The sequence below is a fragment of the Ranitomeya variabilis genome, chromosome 2, assembly GCF_051348905.1.
Source record: "Ranitomeya variabilis isolate aRanVar5 chromosome 2, aRanVar5.hap1, whole genome shotgun sequence".
NCBI lineage: Eukaryota > Metazoa > Chordata > Amphibia > Anura > Dendrobatidae > Ranitomeya > Ranitomeya variabilis.
This window is the reverse complement of record NC_135233.1, coordinates 1,094,252,230-1,094,268,694: the sequence shown is the minus strand read 5'-3', so window position 1 is coordinate 1,094,268,694 and position 16,465 is coordinate 1,094,252,230. Positions and strand designations below refer to the sequence as shown.

General features: G+C 45.3%; 1 protein-coding gene across 1 annotated transcript in view; it reads right to left on the bottom strand.

Moving 5' to 3' along the window:
- SCARA5 (scavenger receptor class A member 5) overlaps positions 1-16,465 on the bottom strand; it is a 323,038-nt gene that overhangs the window by 226,514 nt on the left and 80,059 nt on the right. Inside the window, exon 3 of the mRNA XM_077291789.1 lies at positions 15,455-15,580. Within this exon, the coding sequence (XP_077147904.1) occupies positions 15,455-15,580 (126 nt within the window). The remainder of the gene's footprint in view (positions 1-15,454; positions 15,581-16,465) is intronic.

The following is a 16,465-nucleotide window of genomic DNA, read 5'->3' as shown; positions in this document are numbered from 1 at the left end:
CCTTTCAGTTAAGGGGTTTACATTGCATGGTAAATAATTGAATTCCTGCAGTGAGTCTGTTTGTTTTCCGTCCCAGTTTCTCTTCCTTTCACTTGATAGTTTGTTTCCTTGAGATTATATTTGTTATGTTTACCTTTGCCTCTCCTTTAAAGCCTATAACCAGGACTTTACAAAAAGCAAAGTATTTACCCAAGTACTTACAGGCAACTAATTGCAGCTGTGTTTCAGCTGTTGAACAGCAGCCACAGGGACACAAACATATTATTCGAGCACCCCGAAGACACTTGGTTGCAACCGAGCATGCTCAGATAACACCTTATCCCAGCACGTTCCCTCTTCACTAGTCAGGATAATTACAGAAATACCTAATTTAGGCTGGGATTGCAAGTTGACGTGTCGTGTGACAGGAAATCATAGACAAGTCCCGTGACCAAAACTGTTTTGTAATTTGTCTGCAACTTCTATTTTATAGCTTCAATTTTCTGCAAAAAATAGAATTTAAACCAAACAAGAGAAGCCGAACATGTAATCAAAACAATATGGGACAAGAAAGTATATAAATATAAAATACCTTTATTAACAAAGTGGTTAAGGGTAGCACCGAATACAAGAGTGGTCCGCACCATTAAAATAATAAAACATAATCATATGCAATAAAAAAATATAAAAAATAATAAAAAGCCAACCCCAAGATAACAAAAATATGATGTCTATCAATTAGAATATATACTATACAATACTATGTGCTACAATGTGCACAGAGGATATATATATCAAAGTATATATAACAAGTGCCGTGCCCCATGTGCAATGTGGAAGCTCGGAACTACAAGGAAAAGAAAGATGGAGATGTATGTGGGAAGAGGTAAAGGTGCAGGTGCTCCTTAAGTGCAAGGACAAATGATTAAGCGGTAAAGATAAGGTTAAGATGCCATAAATTAAGGTTTAGTTGACATGGAGCTGAAAATATCAAAGCAACCTGGGCTTCCATAACCCCTCAGCAGAGCCACAGGCTGATCGCCTCCGTGCCACGCCGCATTGATGCAGTAATTGATGCACAAGGAGCCCGACCAAGTATTGAGTGCATTTACTGAGCATACATTTCAGTAGGACGACATTTAGGATTTTAACATAATTTTTCAAGCTGGTGTTATAAAGTATTCCAATTTACTGAGATAATTACTTTTAGCTTTTCATTGGCTGTAAGCCATAATCATCAACATTAACAGAAATAAACACATGAAATAGATCACTCTGTGTGTAATGACTCTATAGAATATAGGAGATTCACTTTTTGTATTGAAGAACTGAAATAAATTCACTTTTTGATGATATTCTAATTTTGGGAGAAGCCCCTGTATATATCTACTGTTGTGTCCAATACTTGTTTTCTATTAAAATATAGAATGGCCAAATTGCAGACAACGGGCAGAAAAGCTGCAAAAAACAAGTGGTAGCGCCATGCAACTTGCATTGAAGTTTATGCCAAGTGAGTCATGTGCGACCTGCGACAGAAAGTGACACATGTTGCCTTATATGCTGTCCATTTTTATATTACTTTTTGATCAATTTTATTTGGTTTAATGGAAAACAGAAATGAAGAAACAACAGCAATTCTGATATATATTTTTTTAAATGTAATAAGTATGTTAAATATGTTCCCTTCTTTTTCGACAAAGTATTTTATTCTAGAGTTCTTTTGTGTTTTCCTTTTCCGTCTTTGTATAAATACTCCATGTAACGTTCTTTTATCATTTTCTCACTGTGACCATTACAGGTTGTATCCCCGACTACCTAGATCTCTGCTCATTTTCACCCTATCTCGGCAGAGGCAGTAACATACATGATTGTGTCATTTGTTTTTCTTCAGACGTATCCGAGGAGTTGATATAAAGTGCAAACTAATAGCACAGAAACATCAAAGCCAAGAACATATTAAGTCATGATTAATAAAAGAAACAGCCAAGATGCTGCGGTTCTGCTGCACAGCCTCAGCCACATTAAGCTCGCCAACTCAGCCTCCTCAAGCTCTCCACCTCAGCCTCCTCGAGTTCAGCACCTTAGGCTCCTCAGCCTCCTCGAGCTCGCCACCTCAGGCTCCTCAAGCTTGCCACCTCAACCTCCTCAAGCTTGCCACCTCAGGCTCCTCAGCCTCCTCGAACTCGCTGCCTCAGCCTCCTCGAGCTCTCCACCTCTGCCTCCTCGAGTTCAGCATCTCAGGCACCTCAGTCTCCTCGAGCTCGCCACCTCAGGCTCCTCAGCCTCCTCAAGCTCACCACCTCAGCCTCCTCAAGCTTGCCACCTCAGCCTCCTTGAGCTCGCTGCCTCAGCCTCCTCGAGCTCACCACCTCAGGCTCCTCAGCCTCCTCAAGCTCACCTCCTCAAGCTCGCCACCTCAGCCTCCTCAAGCTTGCCACCTCAGCCTCCTTGAGCTCGCTGCCTCAGCCTCCTCGAGCTCACCACCTCAGGCTCCTCAGCCTCCTCAAGCTCACCTCTTCAACCCCCTCAAGCTCGCCACCTCAGCCTCCTGAAGCTTGCCACCTCAGCCTCCTCGAGCTCACCACCTCAGGCTCCTCAGCCTCCTCAAGCTGCCTCCTCAACCTCGCTACCTCAGGCTCCTCAGCCTGCTCGAACTCGCTGCCCCAGCCTCCTTGAGCTCACCACCTCAGCCTCCTTGAGCTCACCACCTCAGCTTCCTCGAGCACGCCACCTCAGCCACCTCTAGCTCGCCACCTCAGCATCCATGAGCTCGCCACCTCAGCCTCCTCAATCTCGCCACTGCAACCTCACAAATTTTCATCAGTTTATTTAATGTAAATTTTGGATTAACGGCCTCTATATGCAGTATCTTCCTCCATGATCCAAGTTGGCATCGTACATCTGCACTGGATCTCACAGTACATGGGGGAGGTTGAGTTTTATGTGTTCATTAAGGTCCTCCTAACATGATACATTTCCAGGCTGAGGTCCCAGAGTAGTCACCAATTGGTGTCAGCCATGCCGAGAGAACTGTAACATAGCCAGGAACAGAGCCAAGGGTCATCAGCAAGAGAGCGAGAATCTGGAGGAACGAGGAGGTACAAGCACCGCACACTATCTCTTAGGAGGGAGGCAACCAGAATCCAGTAATGAATCCAAAAGCAGGGTCAAGGTCAGGAATATGCACGCTCCCTATATACTTGGATGCATGCTCCCTATATATTTGGATACACGCTCCCTATATACTTGGATGCACGCTCCCTATATACTTTGATGCACACTCCCTACATACAAGGATACATGCTCCCTACATACTTGGATGCATGCTCCCTATATACTTGGATGCACGCTCCCTATATACTTGGATGCACGCTCCCTATATACTTGGATGCACGCTCCTTATATACTTGTATACATGCTCCCTATATACTAGGATGCACGCTCCCTATATACTAGGATGCACGCTCCCTATATACTTTGATGCACACTCCCTACATACAAGGATGCACGCTCCCTATATTGTTGGATTCGTGCTCCCTATATACTTGGATACATGCTCTCTATATACTTGGATGCACGCTCCCTACATACAAGGATGCATGCTCCCGATATACTTGGATGCACGCTCCCTACATACAAGGATGCATGCTCTCTATATTCTTAGATGCATGCTGCCTATATACTTGGACACATGCTCCCTATATACTTGGATGCACACTCCCTAAATACAAGGATGCACGCTCCCTATGTACTTGGATACACGCTCCCAATATACTGGGATGCACGCTCCCTATATACTAGGATGCACGCTCCCTATATACTTTGATGCACGCTCCCTACATACAAGGATGCACGCTCCCTATATTCTTGGATGCGTGCTCCCTATATACTTGGACACATGCTCCCTATATACTTGGATGCACACTCCCTAAATACAAGGGTGCACGCTCCCTATGTACTTGGATACACGCTCCCAATATACTTGGATGCACACTCCCTATATACTTGGATGTACGCTCCCTACACACAAGGATGCACGCTCTCTATATTCTTGGATGTGCACTCCCTATATACTTGGATACACGCTCCCTATATACTTTGATGCACGCTCCCTATATACAAGGATGCACGCTCCCTATATACTTGGATACACGCTCCCTATATACTTTGATGCACGCTCCCTATATTCTTGGATGCACGCTCCCTATATACTTGGATACATGCTCCCTATACACTTGAATGCACGCTCCCTACATACAAGGATGCACGCTCCCTATATTCTTGGATGCACGCTCCCTATATACTTGGATACACGCTGCCTATATACTTGGATGCACGCTCCCTATATACTTGGATACATGCTCCCTATATACTTGGATACACGCTCCCTATATACAAGGATGCACGCTCCCTATATTCTTGGATGCATGCTCCCTATATACTTGGATGCACGCTCACTACATACGAGAATGCACGCTCCCTATATACTTGGATGCACGCTCCCTATATACTTGGATGCACGCTCACTACATACGAGAATGCACGCTCCCTATATACTTGGATGCACGCTCCCTATATACTTGGATGCACGCTCCCTATATACTTGGATACACACTCCCTATATACTTGGATGCATGCTCACTACATTCTAGAATGCACGCTCCCTATATACTTGGATACATGCTCTCCATATACTTGGATGTACGCTCCCTATATACTTGGATGCACGCTCACTACATTCTAGAATGCACGCTCCCTATATACTTGGATGCCAGTTCTCTACATAGAAGGATACACGCTCCCTATATACTTGGATGCATGCTCCCTATATACTTGGATGCCAGTTCTCTACATACAAGGATGCACGCTGTTGTGAAATTGGATTTTGGGCTCCCCCGGTGGCCACTGGTGGAATTGAACTGGTGTGCATCATCCCCTCTGTTCACCTGTTTCCATCAGGATGTGGGAGTCGCTATTTAACCTTGCTCCTCTGTCACTTCCATGCCGGTCAACATTGTAATCAGAAGCCTTTCTGTGCATGTTCCTGCTGCTAGACAACTCCCAGCTAAGTTGGACTTAGTCCTTGTTTGTTTTTGCATTTTGTTCCAGTTCACAGCTGTAGTTTCGTTTCTGTGTCTGGAAAGCTCTTGTGATCTGAAATTGCCACTCTGATGTTATGAGTTAATACTAGAGTCTTAAAGTAATTTCAGGATGGTATTTTGATAGGGTTTTCAGCTGACCATGAAAGTGCCCTTTCTGTCTTCCTGCTATCTAGTAAGCGGACCTCAATTTTGCTAAACCTATTTTCATACTACGTTTGTCATTTCATCTAAAATCACCGCCAATATATGTGGGGGCCTCTGTCTGCCTATCGGGGAAATTTCTCTAGAGGTGAGCCAGGACTATATTTTCCTCTGCCAGGATTAGTTAGTCCTCCGGCCGGCGCTGGGCGTCTAGGGATAAAAACGTAGGCAACGCTACCCGGCTACTGTTAGTTGTGCGGCAGGTTTAGTTCATGGTCAGTTTAGTTTCCATCCTTCCAAGAGCTAGTACTCATGTTTGCTGGGCTATGTTCTCTTGCCATTGAGAACCATAACAGTTTGACCGGCCCAAAAAGGGTTAAATTAATTGACAGAGAAAGGAGAGAAAAGAGAAGTCTGCTGAAGATTTATTTTTTTTTTCCCTTCCCTTCAGTTCTGAGTGTGCTTGTAATTTAATCTCTTGCAAGTCTGCCTATATTGCAGCCTTTCTCTCTCTCTCTCTCCTTCTAATCCTGGAATGGCTCTGTGTTCACCTGTTTAAAATGGATATTCAGAGTTTAGCTGCAGGTTTGAATAATCTCACCACGAAAGTTCAAAATTTACAAGATTTTGTTGTTCATGTTCCTATATCTGAACCTAGAATTCCTTTACCTGAATTTTTCTCGGGGAATAGATCTTGCTTTCAAAATTTCAAAAATAATTGCAAGTTGTTTTTGTCCCTGAAATCTCGCTCTGCTGGAGATCCTGCTCAGCAGGTCAGGATTGTGATTTCCTTGCTCCGGGGCGACCCTCAGGATTGGGCTTTTGCATTGGCTCCAGGGGATCCTGCGTTGCTCAATGTGGATGCGTTTTTTCTGGCCTTGGGGTTGCTTTATGAGGAACCTCAGTTAGAGCTTCAGGCGGAAAAGGCCTTGATGTCCCTATCTCAGGGGCAAGACGAAGCTGAAATATACTGCCAGAAATTCCGTAAATGGGCTGTGCTTACTCAGTGGAATGAGTGCGCCCTGGCGGCGAATTTCAGAGAGGGTCTCTCTGATGCCATTAAGGATGTTATGGTGGGGTTCCCTGTGCCTGCGGGTCTGAATGAGTCCATGACAATGGCTATCCAGATCGATAGGCGTCTGCGGGAGCGCAAACCTGTGCACCATTTGGCGGTGTCTACTGAGAAGACGCCAGAGAATATGCAATGTGATAGAATTCTGTCCAGAAGTGAACGGCAGAATTTAAGACGAAAAAATGGGTTGTGCTTCTATTGCGGTGATTCAACTCATGTTATATCAGCATGCTCTAAGCGTACTAAGAAGCTTGATAAGTCTGTTCCAATTGGCACTTTACAGTCTAAGTTTATTCTATCTGTGACCCTGATTTGTTCTTTATCATCTATTACCGCGGATGCCTATGTCGACTCTGGCGCCGCTTTGAGTCTTATGGATTGGTCCTTTGCCAAACGCTGTGGGTATGATTTGGAGCCTCTTGAAACTCCTATACCCCTGAAGGGGATTGACTCCACCCCATTGGCTAGTAATAAACCACAATACTGGACACAAGTAACTATGCGGATTAGTCCGGATCATCAGGAGATTATTCGCTTTCTTGTGCTGTATAACCTACATGATGTGTTGGTGCTTGGATTGCCATGGCTGCAATCTCATAACCCAGTCCTTGACTGGAAAGCTATGTCTGTGTTAAGCTGGGGATGTAGGGGGACGCATGGGGACGTACCTGTGGTTTCCATTTCATCATCTATTCCCTCTGAGATTCCTGAATTCTTGACTGAATATCGTGACGTTTTTGAGGAGCCTAAGCTTGGTTCATTACCTCCGCACCGGGAGTGCGATTGTGCCATAGATTTGATTCCGGGTAGTAAATACCCTAAGGGTCGTTTATTTAATCTGTCTGTGCCTGAACATGCTGCTATGCGAGAATATATAAAGGAGTCCTTGGAAAAGGGACATATTCGTCCTTCGTCATCTCCCTTAGGAGCCGGTTTTTTCTTTGTGGCTAAGAAAGATGGCTCTTTGAGACCGTGTATTGATTATCGGCTTTTGAATAAAATCACGGTTAAATATCAATATCCGTTGCCACTGCTGACTGATTTGTTTGCTCGCATAAAGGGGGCCAAGTGGTTCTCTAAGATAGATATCCGTGGGGCGTATAATTTGGTGCGAATCAGGCAGGGGGATGAGTGGAAGACCGCATTTAATACGCCCGAGGGCCACTTTGAGTATTTGGTGATGCCTTTTGGTCTTTCAAATGCCCCTTCAGTCTTTCAGTCCTTTATGCATGACATTTTCCGTGATTATTTGGATAAATTTATGATTGTGTATCTGGATGATATTTTGATTTTTTCGGATGACTGGGACTCTCATGTCCAGCAGGTCAGGAGGGTTTTTCAGGTTTTGCGGTCTAATTCCTTGTGTGTGAAGGGTTCTAAGTGCATTTTTGGGGTTCAAAAGATTTCCTTTTTGGGATATATTTTTTCCCCCTCTTCCATCGAGATGGATCCTGTCAAGGTTCAGGCTATTTGTGATTGGACGCAACCCTCTTCTCTTAAGAGTCTTCAGAAATTTTTGGGCTTTGCTAACTTTTATCGTCGATTTATTGCTGGTTTTTCTGATGTTGTTAAACCATTGACTGATTTGACTAAGAAGGGTGCTGATGTTGCTGATTGGTCCCCTGCTGCTGTGGAGGCCTTTCGGGAGCTTAAGCGCCGCTTTTCTTCCGCCCCTGTGTTGCGTCAGCCTGATGTTGCTCTTCCTTTTCAGGTTGAGGTCGACGCTTCTGAAATCGGAGCTGGGGCAGTTTTGTCGCAGAGAAGTTCCGATTGTTCCGTGATGAGACCTTGTGCCTTTTTCTCGCGTAAATTTTCGCCCGCCGAGCGGAATTATGATGTTGGGAATCGGGAGCTTTTGGCCATGAAGTGGGCTTTTGAGGAGTGGCGTCATTGGCTTGAGGGGGCTAGACATCAGGTGGTGGTATTGACTGACCACAAAAATCTAATTTATCTTGAGTCCGCCAGACGCCTGAATCCTAGACAGGCGCGCTGGTCGTTGTTTTTCTCTCGGTTTAATTTTGTGGTGTCCTACCTGCCGGGTTCTAAGAATGTTAAGGCGGATGCCCTTTCTAGGAGTTTTGAGCCTGACTCCCCTGGTAACTCTGAACCTACAGGTATCCTTAAGGATGGAGTGATATTGTCTGCCGTTTCTCCAGACCTGCGGCGGGCCTTGCAGGAGTTTCAGGCGGATAGACCTGATCGTTGCCCACCTGGTAGACTGTTTGTTCCTGATGATTGGACCAGTAAAGTCATTTCTGAGGTTCATTCTTCTGCGTTGACAGGTCATCCTGGAATCTTTGGTACCAGGGATTTGGTGGCAAGGTCCTTCTGGTGGCCTTCCCTGTCTCGAGATGTGCGAGGCTTTGTGCAGTCTTGTGACGTTTGTGCTCGGGCCAAGCCTTGTTGTTCTCGGGCTAGTGGATTGTTGTTGCCCTTGCCTATCCCGAAGAGGCCCTGGACGCACATCTCGATGGATTTTATTTCGGATCTTCCTGTTTCTCAGAAGATGTCTGTCATCTGGGTGGTGTGTGACCGTTTCTCTAAGATGGTCCATTTGGTTCCCCTGCCTAAGTTGCCTTCTTCTTCCGAGTTGGTTCCTCTGTTTTTTCAAAATGTGGTCCGTTTGCATGGTATTCCGGAGAATATCGTTTCTGACAGAGGAACCCAATTCGTGTCTAGATTTTGGCGAGCATTCTGTGCTAGGATGGGCATAGATTTGTCTTTCTCGTCTGCTTTCCATCCTCAGACAAATGGCCAGACCGAGCGGACGAATCAGACCTTGGAGACATATTTGAGGTGTTTTGTGTCTGCAGATCAGGATGATTGGGTTGCTTTTTTGCCTTTGGCGGAGTTTGCCCTCAATAATCGGGCCAGCTCTGCCACCTTGGTGTCTCCTTTTTTCTGTAATTCGGGGTTTCATCCTCGATTTTCTTCTGGTCAGGTGGAATCTTCGGATTGTCCTGGAGTGGATGCTGTGGTGGAGAGGTTGCATCAGATTTGGGGGCAGGTAGTGGACAATTTGAAGTTGTCCCAGGAGAAGACTCAGCTTTTTGCCAACCGCCGGCGTCGGGTTGGTCCTCGGCTTTGTGTTGGGGACTTGGTGTGGTTGTCTTCTCGTTTTGTCCCTATGAGGGTTTCTTCTCCTAAGTTTAAGCCTCGGTTCATCGGCCCGTACAAGATATTGGAGATTCTTAACCCTGTGTCCTTCCGTTTGGACCTCCCTGCATCTTTTTCTATTCATAATGTTTTTCATCGGTCATTGTTGCGCAGGTATGAGGTACCGGTTGTGCCTTCCGTTGAGCCTCCTGCTCCGGTGTTGGTTGAGGGCGAGTTGGAGTACGTTGTGGAAAAAATCTTGGACTCCCGTGTTTCCAGACGGAAACTCCAGTATCTGGTCAAATGGAAGGGATACGGTCAGGAGGATAATTCTTGGGTGACTGCCTCTGATGTTCATGCCTCCGATCTGGTCCGTGCCTTTCATAGGGCTCATCCTGATCGCCCTGGTGGTTCTGGTGAGGGTTCGGTGCCCCCTCCTTGAGGGGGGGGTACTGTTGTGAAATTGGATTTTGGGCTCCCCCGGTGGCCACTGGTGGAATTGAACTGGTGTGCATCATCCCCTCTGTTCACCTGTTTCCATCAGGATGTGGGAGTCGCTATTTAACCTTGCTCCTCTGTCACTTCCATGCCGGTCAACATTGTAATCAGAAGCCTTTCTGTGCATGTTCCTGCTGCTAGACAACTCCCAGCTAAGTTGGACTTTAGTCCTCGTTTGTTTTTGCATTTTGTTCCAGTTCACAGCTGTAGTTTCGTTTCTGTGTCTGGAAAGCTCTTGTGATCTGAAATTGCCACTCTGATGTTATGAGTTAATACTAGAGTCTTAAAGTAATTTCAGGATGGTATTTTGATAGGGTTTTCAGCTGACCATGAAAGTGCCCTTTCTGTCTTCCTGCTATCTAGTAAGCGGACCTCAATTTTGCTAAACCTATTTTCATACTACGTTTGTCATTTCATCTAAAATCACCGCCAATATATGTGGGGGCCTCTGTCTGCCTATCGGGGAAATTTCTCTAGAGGTGAGCCAGGACTATATTTTCCTCTGCCAGGATTAGTTAGTCCTCCGGCCGGCGCTGGGCGTCTAGGGATAAAAACGTAGGCAACGCTACCCGGCTACTGTTAGTTGTGCGGCAGGTTTAGTTCATGGTCAGTTTAGTTTCCATCCTTCCAAGAGCTAGTACTCATGTTTGCTGGGCTATGTTCTCTTGCCATTGAGAACCATAACAGCACGCTCCCTATATTCTAGGATGCACGCTCCCTATATACTTGGATACATGCTCCCTATATACTTGGATACACGCTCCCTATATACAAGGATGCACGCTCCCTATATTCTTGGATGCATGCTCCCTATATACTTGGATACACGCTCCCTATATACTTGGATGCACGCTCCCTATATACTTGGATGCACGCTCCCTATATACTTGGATGCACGCTCACTACATACGAGAATGCACGCTCCCTATATACTTGGATGCACACTCCCTATATACTTGGATGCACGCTCCCTATATACTTGGATGCACGCTCACTACATACGAGAATGCACGCTCCCTATATACTTGGATGCACGCTCCCTATATACTTGGATACACGCTCCCTATATACTTGGATGCATGCTCACTACATTCTAGAATGCACGCTCCCTATATACTTGGATACATGCTCTCCATATACTTGGATGTATGCTCCCTATATACTTGGATGCACGCTCACTACATTCTAGAATGCACGCTCCCTATATACTTGGATACATGCTCTCCATATACTTGGATGTACGCTCCCTATATTCTAGGATGCACGCTCCCTATATACTTGGATGCATGCTCACTATATACTGTATATGGATGCACATTCCCTATATACTAGGATGCATGATCCATATATACTTGGATGCATGCTCCCTATATACTTGGATGCACGCTCCCTATATACTGTATATGGATGCACGCTCACTACATACTAGGATGCACGCTCCCCATATACTAGGATGCATGATCCCTATATACTTGGATGCATGCTCTCTATATACTAGGATGCATACTCCCTATATACTGTATATGGATGCACGCTCCCTATATACTAGGATGCAGCACGCTCCCTATATACTGTATATGGATGCACGCTCCCCATATACTTGGATACACGCTCCCCATATACTTGGATGCACGCTCACTACATACTAGGATGCACGCTCTCTATATACTGTATATGGATGCACGCTCACTACATACTAGGATGCACGCTCTCTATATACTGTATATGGATGCACGCTCCCTATATACTAGGATGCACGCTCTCTATATACTGTATATGGATGCACGCTCCCTATATACTAGGATGCACGCTCTCTATATACTGTATATGGATGCACGCTCCCTATATACTAGGATGCACGCTCTCTATATACTGTATATGGATGCACGCTCCCTATATACTAGGATGCACGCTCTCTATATACTGTATATGGATGCACGCTCCCTACATACTAGGATGCATGCTCCCCATATACTTGGATGCACGCTCACTACATACTAGGATGCATGCTCTCTATATACTGTATATGGATGCACGCTCCCTATATACTAGGATGCACGCTCTCTATATACTGTATATGGATGCACGCTCCCTACATACTAGGATGCATGCTCCCTATATACTAGGATGCACGCTCCCCATATACTAGGATGCAGCACGCTCCCTATATACTGTATATGGATGCACGCTCCCTACATACTAGGATGCATGCTCCCTATATACTAGGATGCACGCTCCCCATATACTAGGATGCAGCACGCTCCCTATATACTGTATATGGATGCACGCTCCCCATATACTTGGATACACGCTCCCCATATACTTGGATGCACGCTCACTACATACTAGGATGCATGCTCCCTATATACTAGGATGCACGCTCCCCATATACTGTATATGGATGCACACACACACGTCCTGGCCCGCGTACCTATTCTTTCAGCCTACCATCCAGAGCTGCACACAAGCACCGCTGCGCACAGTGTGCGGTTACCATTCCAGGCAGGGGTGGGGGTGCTGATCCTCATGTTTGTTAGAATAACTGCAGATTGCATAACAATGTTTCGCCGGAGCCCCCCACACCAGAGCAGCTGAGAGCGATTACGCCTGACACGAGGGATCATTAGTGGCCGGCTAATTGCTTATTTGTACAGGAAACCATTGCCACTTTAATTACTAAATTACATATCTGAGGGAAACATAAAATTCCAGAGGAAAAAAAAACGGTGTAAACTTATGATGAGTGTATACATATATACGTCAGACGATATCAGCACTGTTAGACTCTTCAGAGTAACATAGTGCTTGTTAAGAGAGGGACTAGTGGGGACATTTTTCCTACATCCTTACATCATGAAACTTCTATAGTGTAAAGTTAATGTGCAATTCTGACCCAATTACCCATTAACGAAAGAAATGTAATTTACGGGAGAATTACTGATATGTTTTAACTGTAATACCCTGTGTGACCAGCGGGTGTGCTGTCACCTGAGAGCTCCTCACTGAGAGCACAAAGCAAGTGTGGTGCGACACTCTACAGCACCACCTAGTGGTGGAAGCGTCACATGCAGAAAAATGTATCATCTAATCAGTCATTAAGAAAGCTAGCCAAATTAATATTTATTAAACAAGCTAGCCAAGAATCAGTCATTGGTGGGTCTTTGTCAACCCAGTCTGACACTGGATGTCAGCGGCCAGGATTCGGTGTCTGAGCATTAACAGAATAAGACTGACAGCAGGTGGAGGTACTGAAACAGGTCAGGGATTGAAACCGAAATTATGATAGAACTTTCTGCTACATTGTATCAGCTCCCGCAGCGTCTGCGCCCGTTCTCCATTCTGAGTTATGGTTTCTACCTGGTAATGTGATCTTACACAGCAGCTGCCGGAGCCTTCTGGGTCATGTACTCCGCCATAAACGTAGCAGAAGGGAAATGCCCCTGCGGCCCGTAAATCACGGTGAGCGACGCTACATTAACTGCTAATGAGGTATCGATGGGTTGTCGGCTTCCAACGAGAAGCGGAAGATAAACTCCCTGTCCTGAAAGACCCAGAACCGAGGAGAACGCCGTGATGTCACCTCCCAAAGCTTCCAGCCAGACCATCTATAAAACCGCGGCAAGATAGGAGGAGCGGAGTCGTCAGCTACGTACAGTAAAACATGTTTAGATTCCTACAACACGGCCTTCAGTAATTCGAGTCATTCAAAGAGGACGCGTCACTTGCCATAAATGTGTAATTATTATCACCTGGTGTAAATGCCGCTGTTCTCCTGAATCCGGCGATGTTTTTCTTTCCTTCCTGCGCCTCTCCGCTCCTGAGATATGGCCTCCTGTTCCCAGCATAAAAATCTAACCTTGTTAGCCAACAGGGTGTGATCCTCAGCTCTCCTCGGGGGTGGATCCTTGAGAACCACGCCTAATTGGCAAAAAAAATTCCATAGTTTTATACCGGGAAGAGAGAGCCATAACTCAAGAACGGAGAGGCGCAGAAAGAAAAGAAAAACAGCGTCGGATTCAGGAGAACAGCGGCGTTTACGTCAGATGAAAAAAACAAACAAACACATATTTATGATAAGTGACAGGTCTTGGTTAAAGGGATTGTCCACTTTGGAAAATTCCCCAATGAAACTGATCATAAAGTGATCCTCATCGATCAGCTGTAATCTTTGTAGGAACCCAGCAGCAAGTACAGTATTCTGTTTTGCTGCGGCTCCCCCACAGGGGAAATGAAGAATTACACAGTGACAAATGGAAATAATAGCTCGTCCATGTAGCATATGGAAGCACTGAGTCCTCCAGAGAAAGATTTTTTTTCTAACAGATTTGATTGATCGACAGGTGGTCCTGAGAGTTGACAACTGATTTGGTGTTCTAGATTTTTGCTCAACAGTGTGATTGGAGCAGTAGTTCTCTCATTCCCGGGTGGACAATTCTTTGGTGCACACCATACATTACACTGGTTCCAGCGCTTGCCCTACGTGGCTCCACTTCACAGCCCCCGATCCCCCGACTCTAGCAGTCATCTCCAGGCTTCGTCACCTTGTTACTCTGCAGATGATTACTCACCCGATGATCGACGGTTACACCCCAAATTAATGACTGCAGTAAAGAATAGGGAAGACTGTGGGCTGTAATCAGCGCAGGACGGCGCCGTAAGCTACAGGGGCTTATAATGTGTCACCATGGGCAGGACTGTCACCAGACTGTGCTGGATTAATGGTTCACAGGGTCCCCATTATCATACCAATCATTGTGCCCAATACCAGTGCCAATCATAAGGGCATCATCACAGTGTAGTGCCACATTACAGTGCCAGTATCATGTCAGCAAGCATTGTCATGATCACATATCACAGGCTTAGCTACAGTAGCTCAGCCGCTCATCATCGCTGTAGATATAAGGCAGCCATAAGTCCGGTGTTTGTGCCTTCAATAGAATTAGGAACTTTAAAAAGGATCAGTCACCAGATTTCACACTACAGACTGCCTGCATTATTAAATAGATGTCTCGGACCTGATGATGCTGGGATGCTGACTGTGAAAATCCATGTCAGTATGGCTGTGTCATATGTTTGGAAATTTTTCCTTTGAAATGAGCAATTTGTCAAGTGTAAAAACTTTAGAAAAGGATTATGCAGCCATTATGATGTGGATCAAAGCAAGTACACCAGCTTCACTTTCCTGAATTCCATGAAAAGAGGCTTAAAAGAAGTTCTCTGCTTTGCGTAATTCCTTTTTCAGAAGGACCCCCAGCTCTACAATCAACTGTCTGTCCTGCTGCTGTGACCCCCCGAGGATCATCTGTGATCTAGAGAATCAGGGACAAGTCTTTGATTTCTCAGCAGCGCCCCCACAGGTAACATAAAACATTACAGTGTTCTCATTAAAGTCAGATAGGCAACTGCTGGTCACGGAGACCTGAAGACTTATCCAATCCGCAGTAAATCTAAGGACTCTATAAAAATAGAAGTCATCACAACAGTCACATGTGGCCATCACCTGTTGTCACCATTACATTGACCAACTTCTAAGATAGACATGTTTTCATCTATCCGGGGAGCTCACCTGCCAAGATGAACACTCCAACAAGGATGAGGAAGACCAGTAAGTAGAGTCCGACCACCGCGTACTTCAGAGCAGCGATCGACCCCAGCTGCCCGCAGCGCCGTGACTTCCTTCCATTTGTTGGACCTGCACATAAAGAAAAGGCGTCACCTATCCATACTGTGATTTGGGGTGTATCAAATCGAATTTGTTATGAAAAATGGCAAAATGTTTGGAATTCCCACAAATAAAATCAGCAGCCTTCCAGTCCTCCACACTCGTCCTCGATTCTTCTGGCCTCCATGATGCTTGAGGTCACGCCGCTGATAAAGCCAGTGTCGGAAGAGCCCAAGACCAGAATGGAGGACGAAGGACCGGTGAGCAGTAAGGGCTACTCCCAAAGTTTTTCTGATTCGCCATGTCTCTTTCCTCATGAGCAGGACCTTAGGTATCCATGGTTACGACCACTTATATAGTGAGTTAGCTAGTTGCTAGTGGTCGCAACCATGGCTACATATGCATAGTTTTCTGATTCGCCATGTCTCTTTCCTCATGTGTAGGACCTTAGATATCCATGGATACAACCACCGATATAGTGACAGTTTGTTAGCTAGTTGCTAGTGGTCGTAACCATGGATACCTAAGGTCCCGCAATGCCTGTACATGAGGAAAGAGACATAGCGAATCAGAAAAACTTTACTAGATTTATAATTGGAGGCATTTACTAATTATTATTATTATTACTACACTTACAACATGGTGGGATAGGATCCTGGAGATGGGAATACTTCTTTAAGTGTTTTATTACTTTTTAACCCCTCACATCCCTCCATTTATTTATTATTCTTCAGGGTCTGTAGAGACCTCAGTGCATAAGTGCATGAGAAGCGGCTTTTTGGGGCACTTTCGATTCAGACCAGATCTGTTCGAAATTAATGTTAATTTCTAGCAGTGACCAAAATATTTGAAATTGAGGATGGACGTCTTCATTTTCCATTATCTACTAATCAAATTGGCTCAACTTTGGATCAT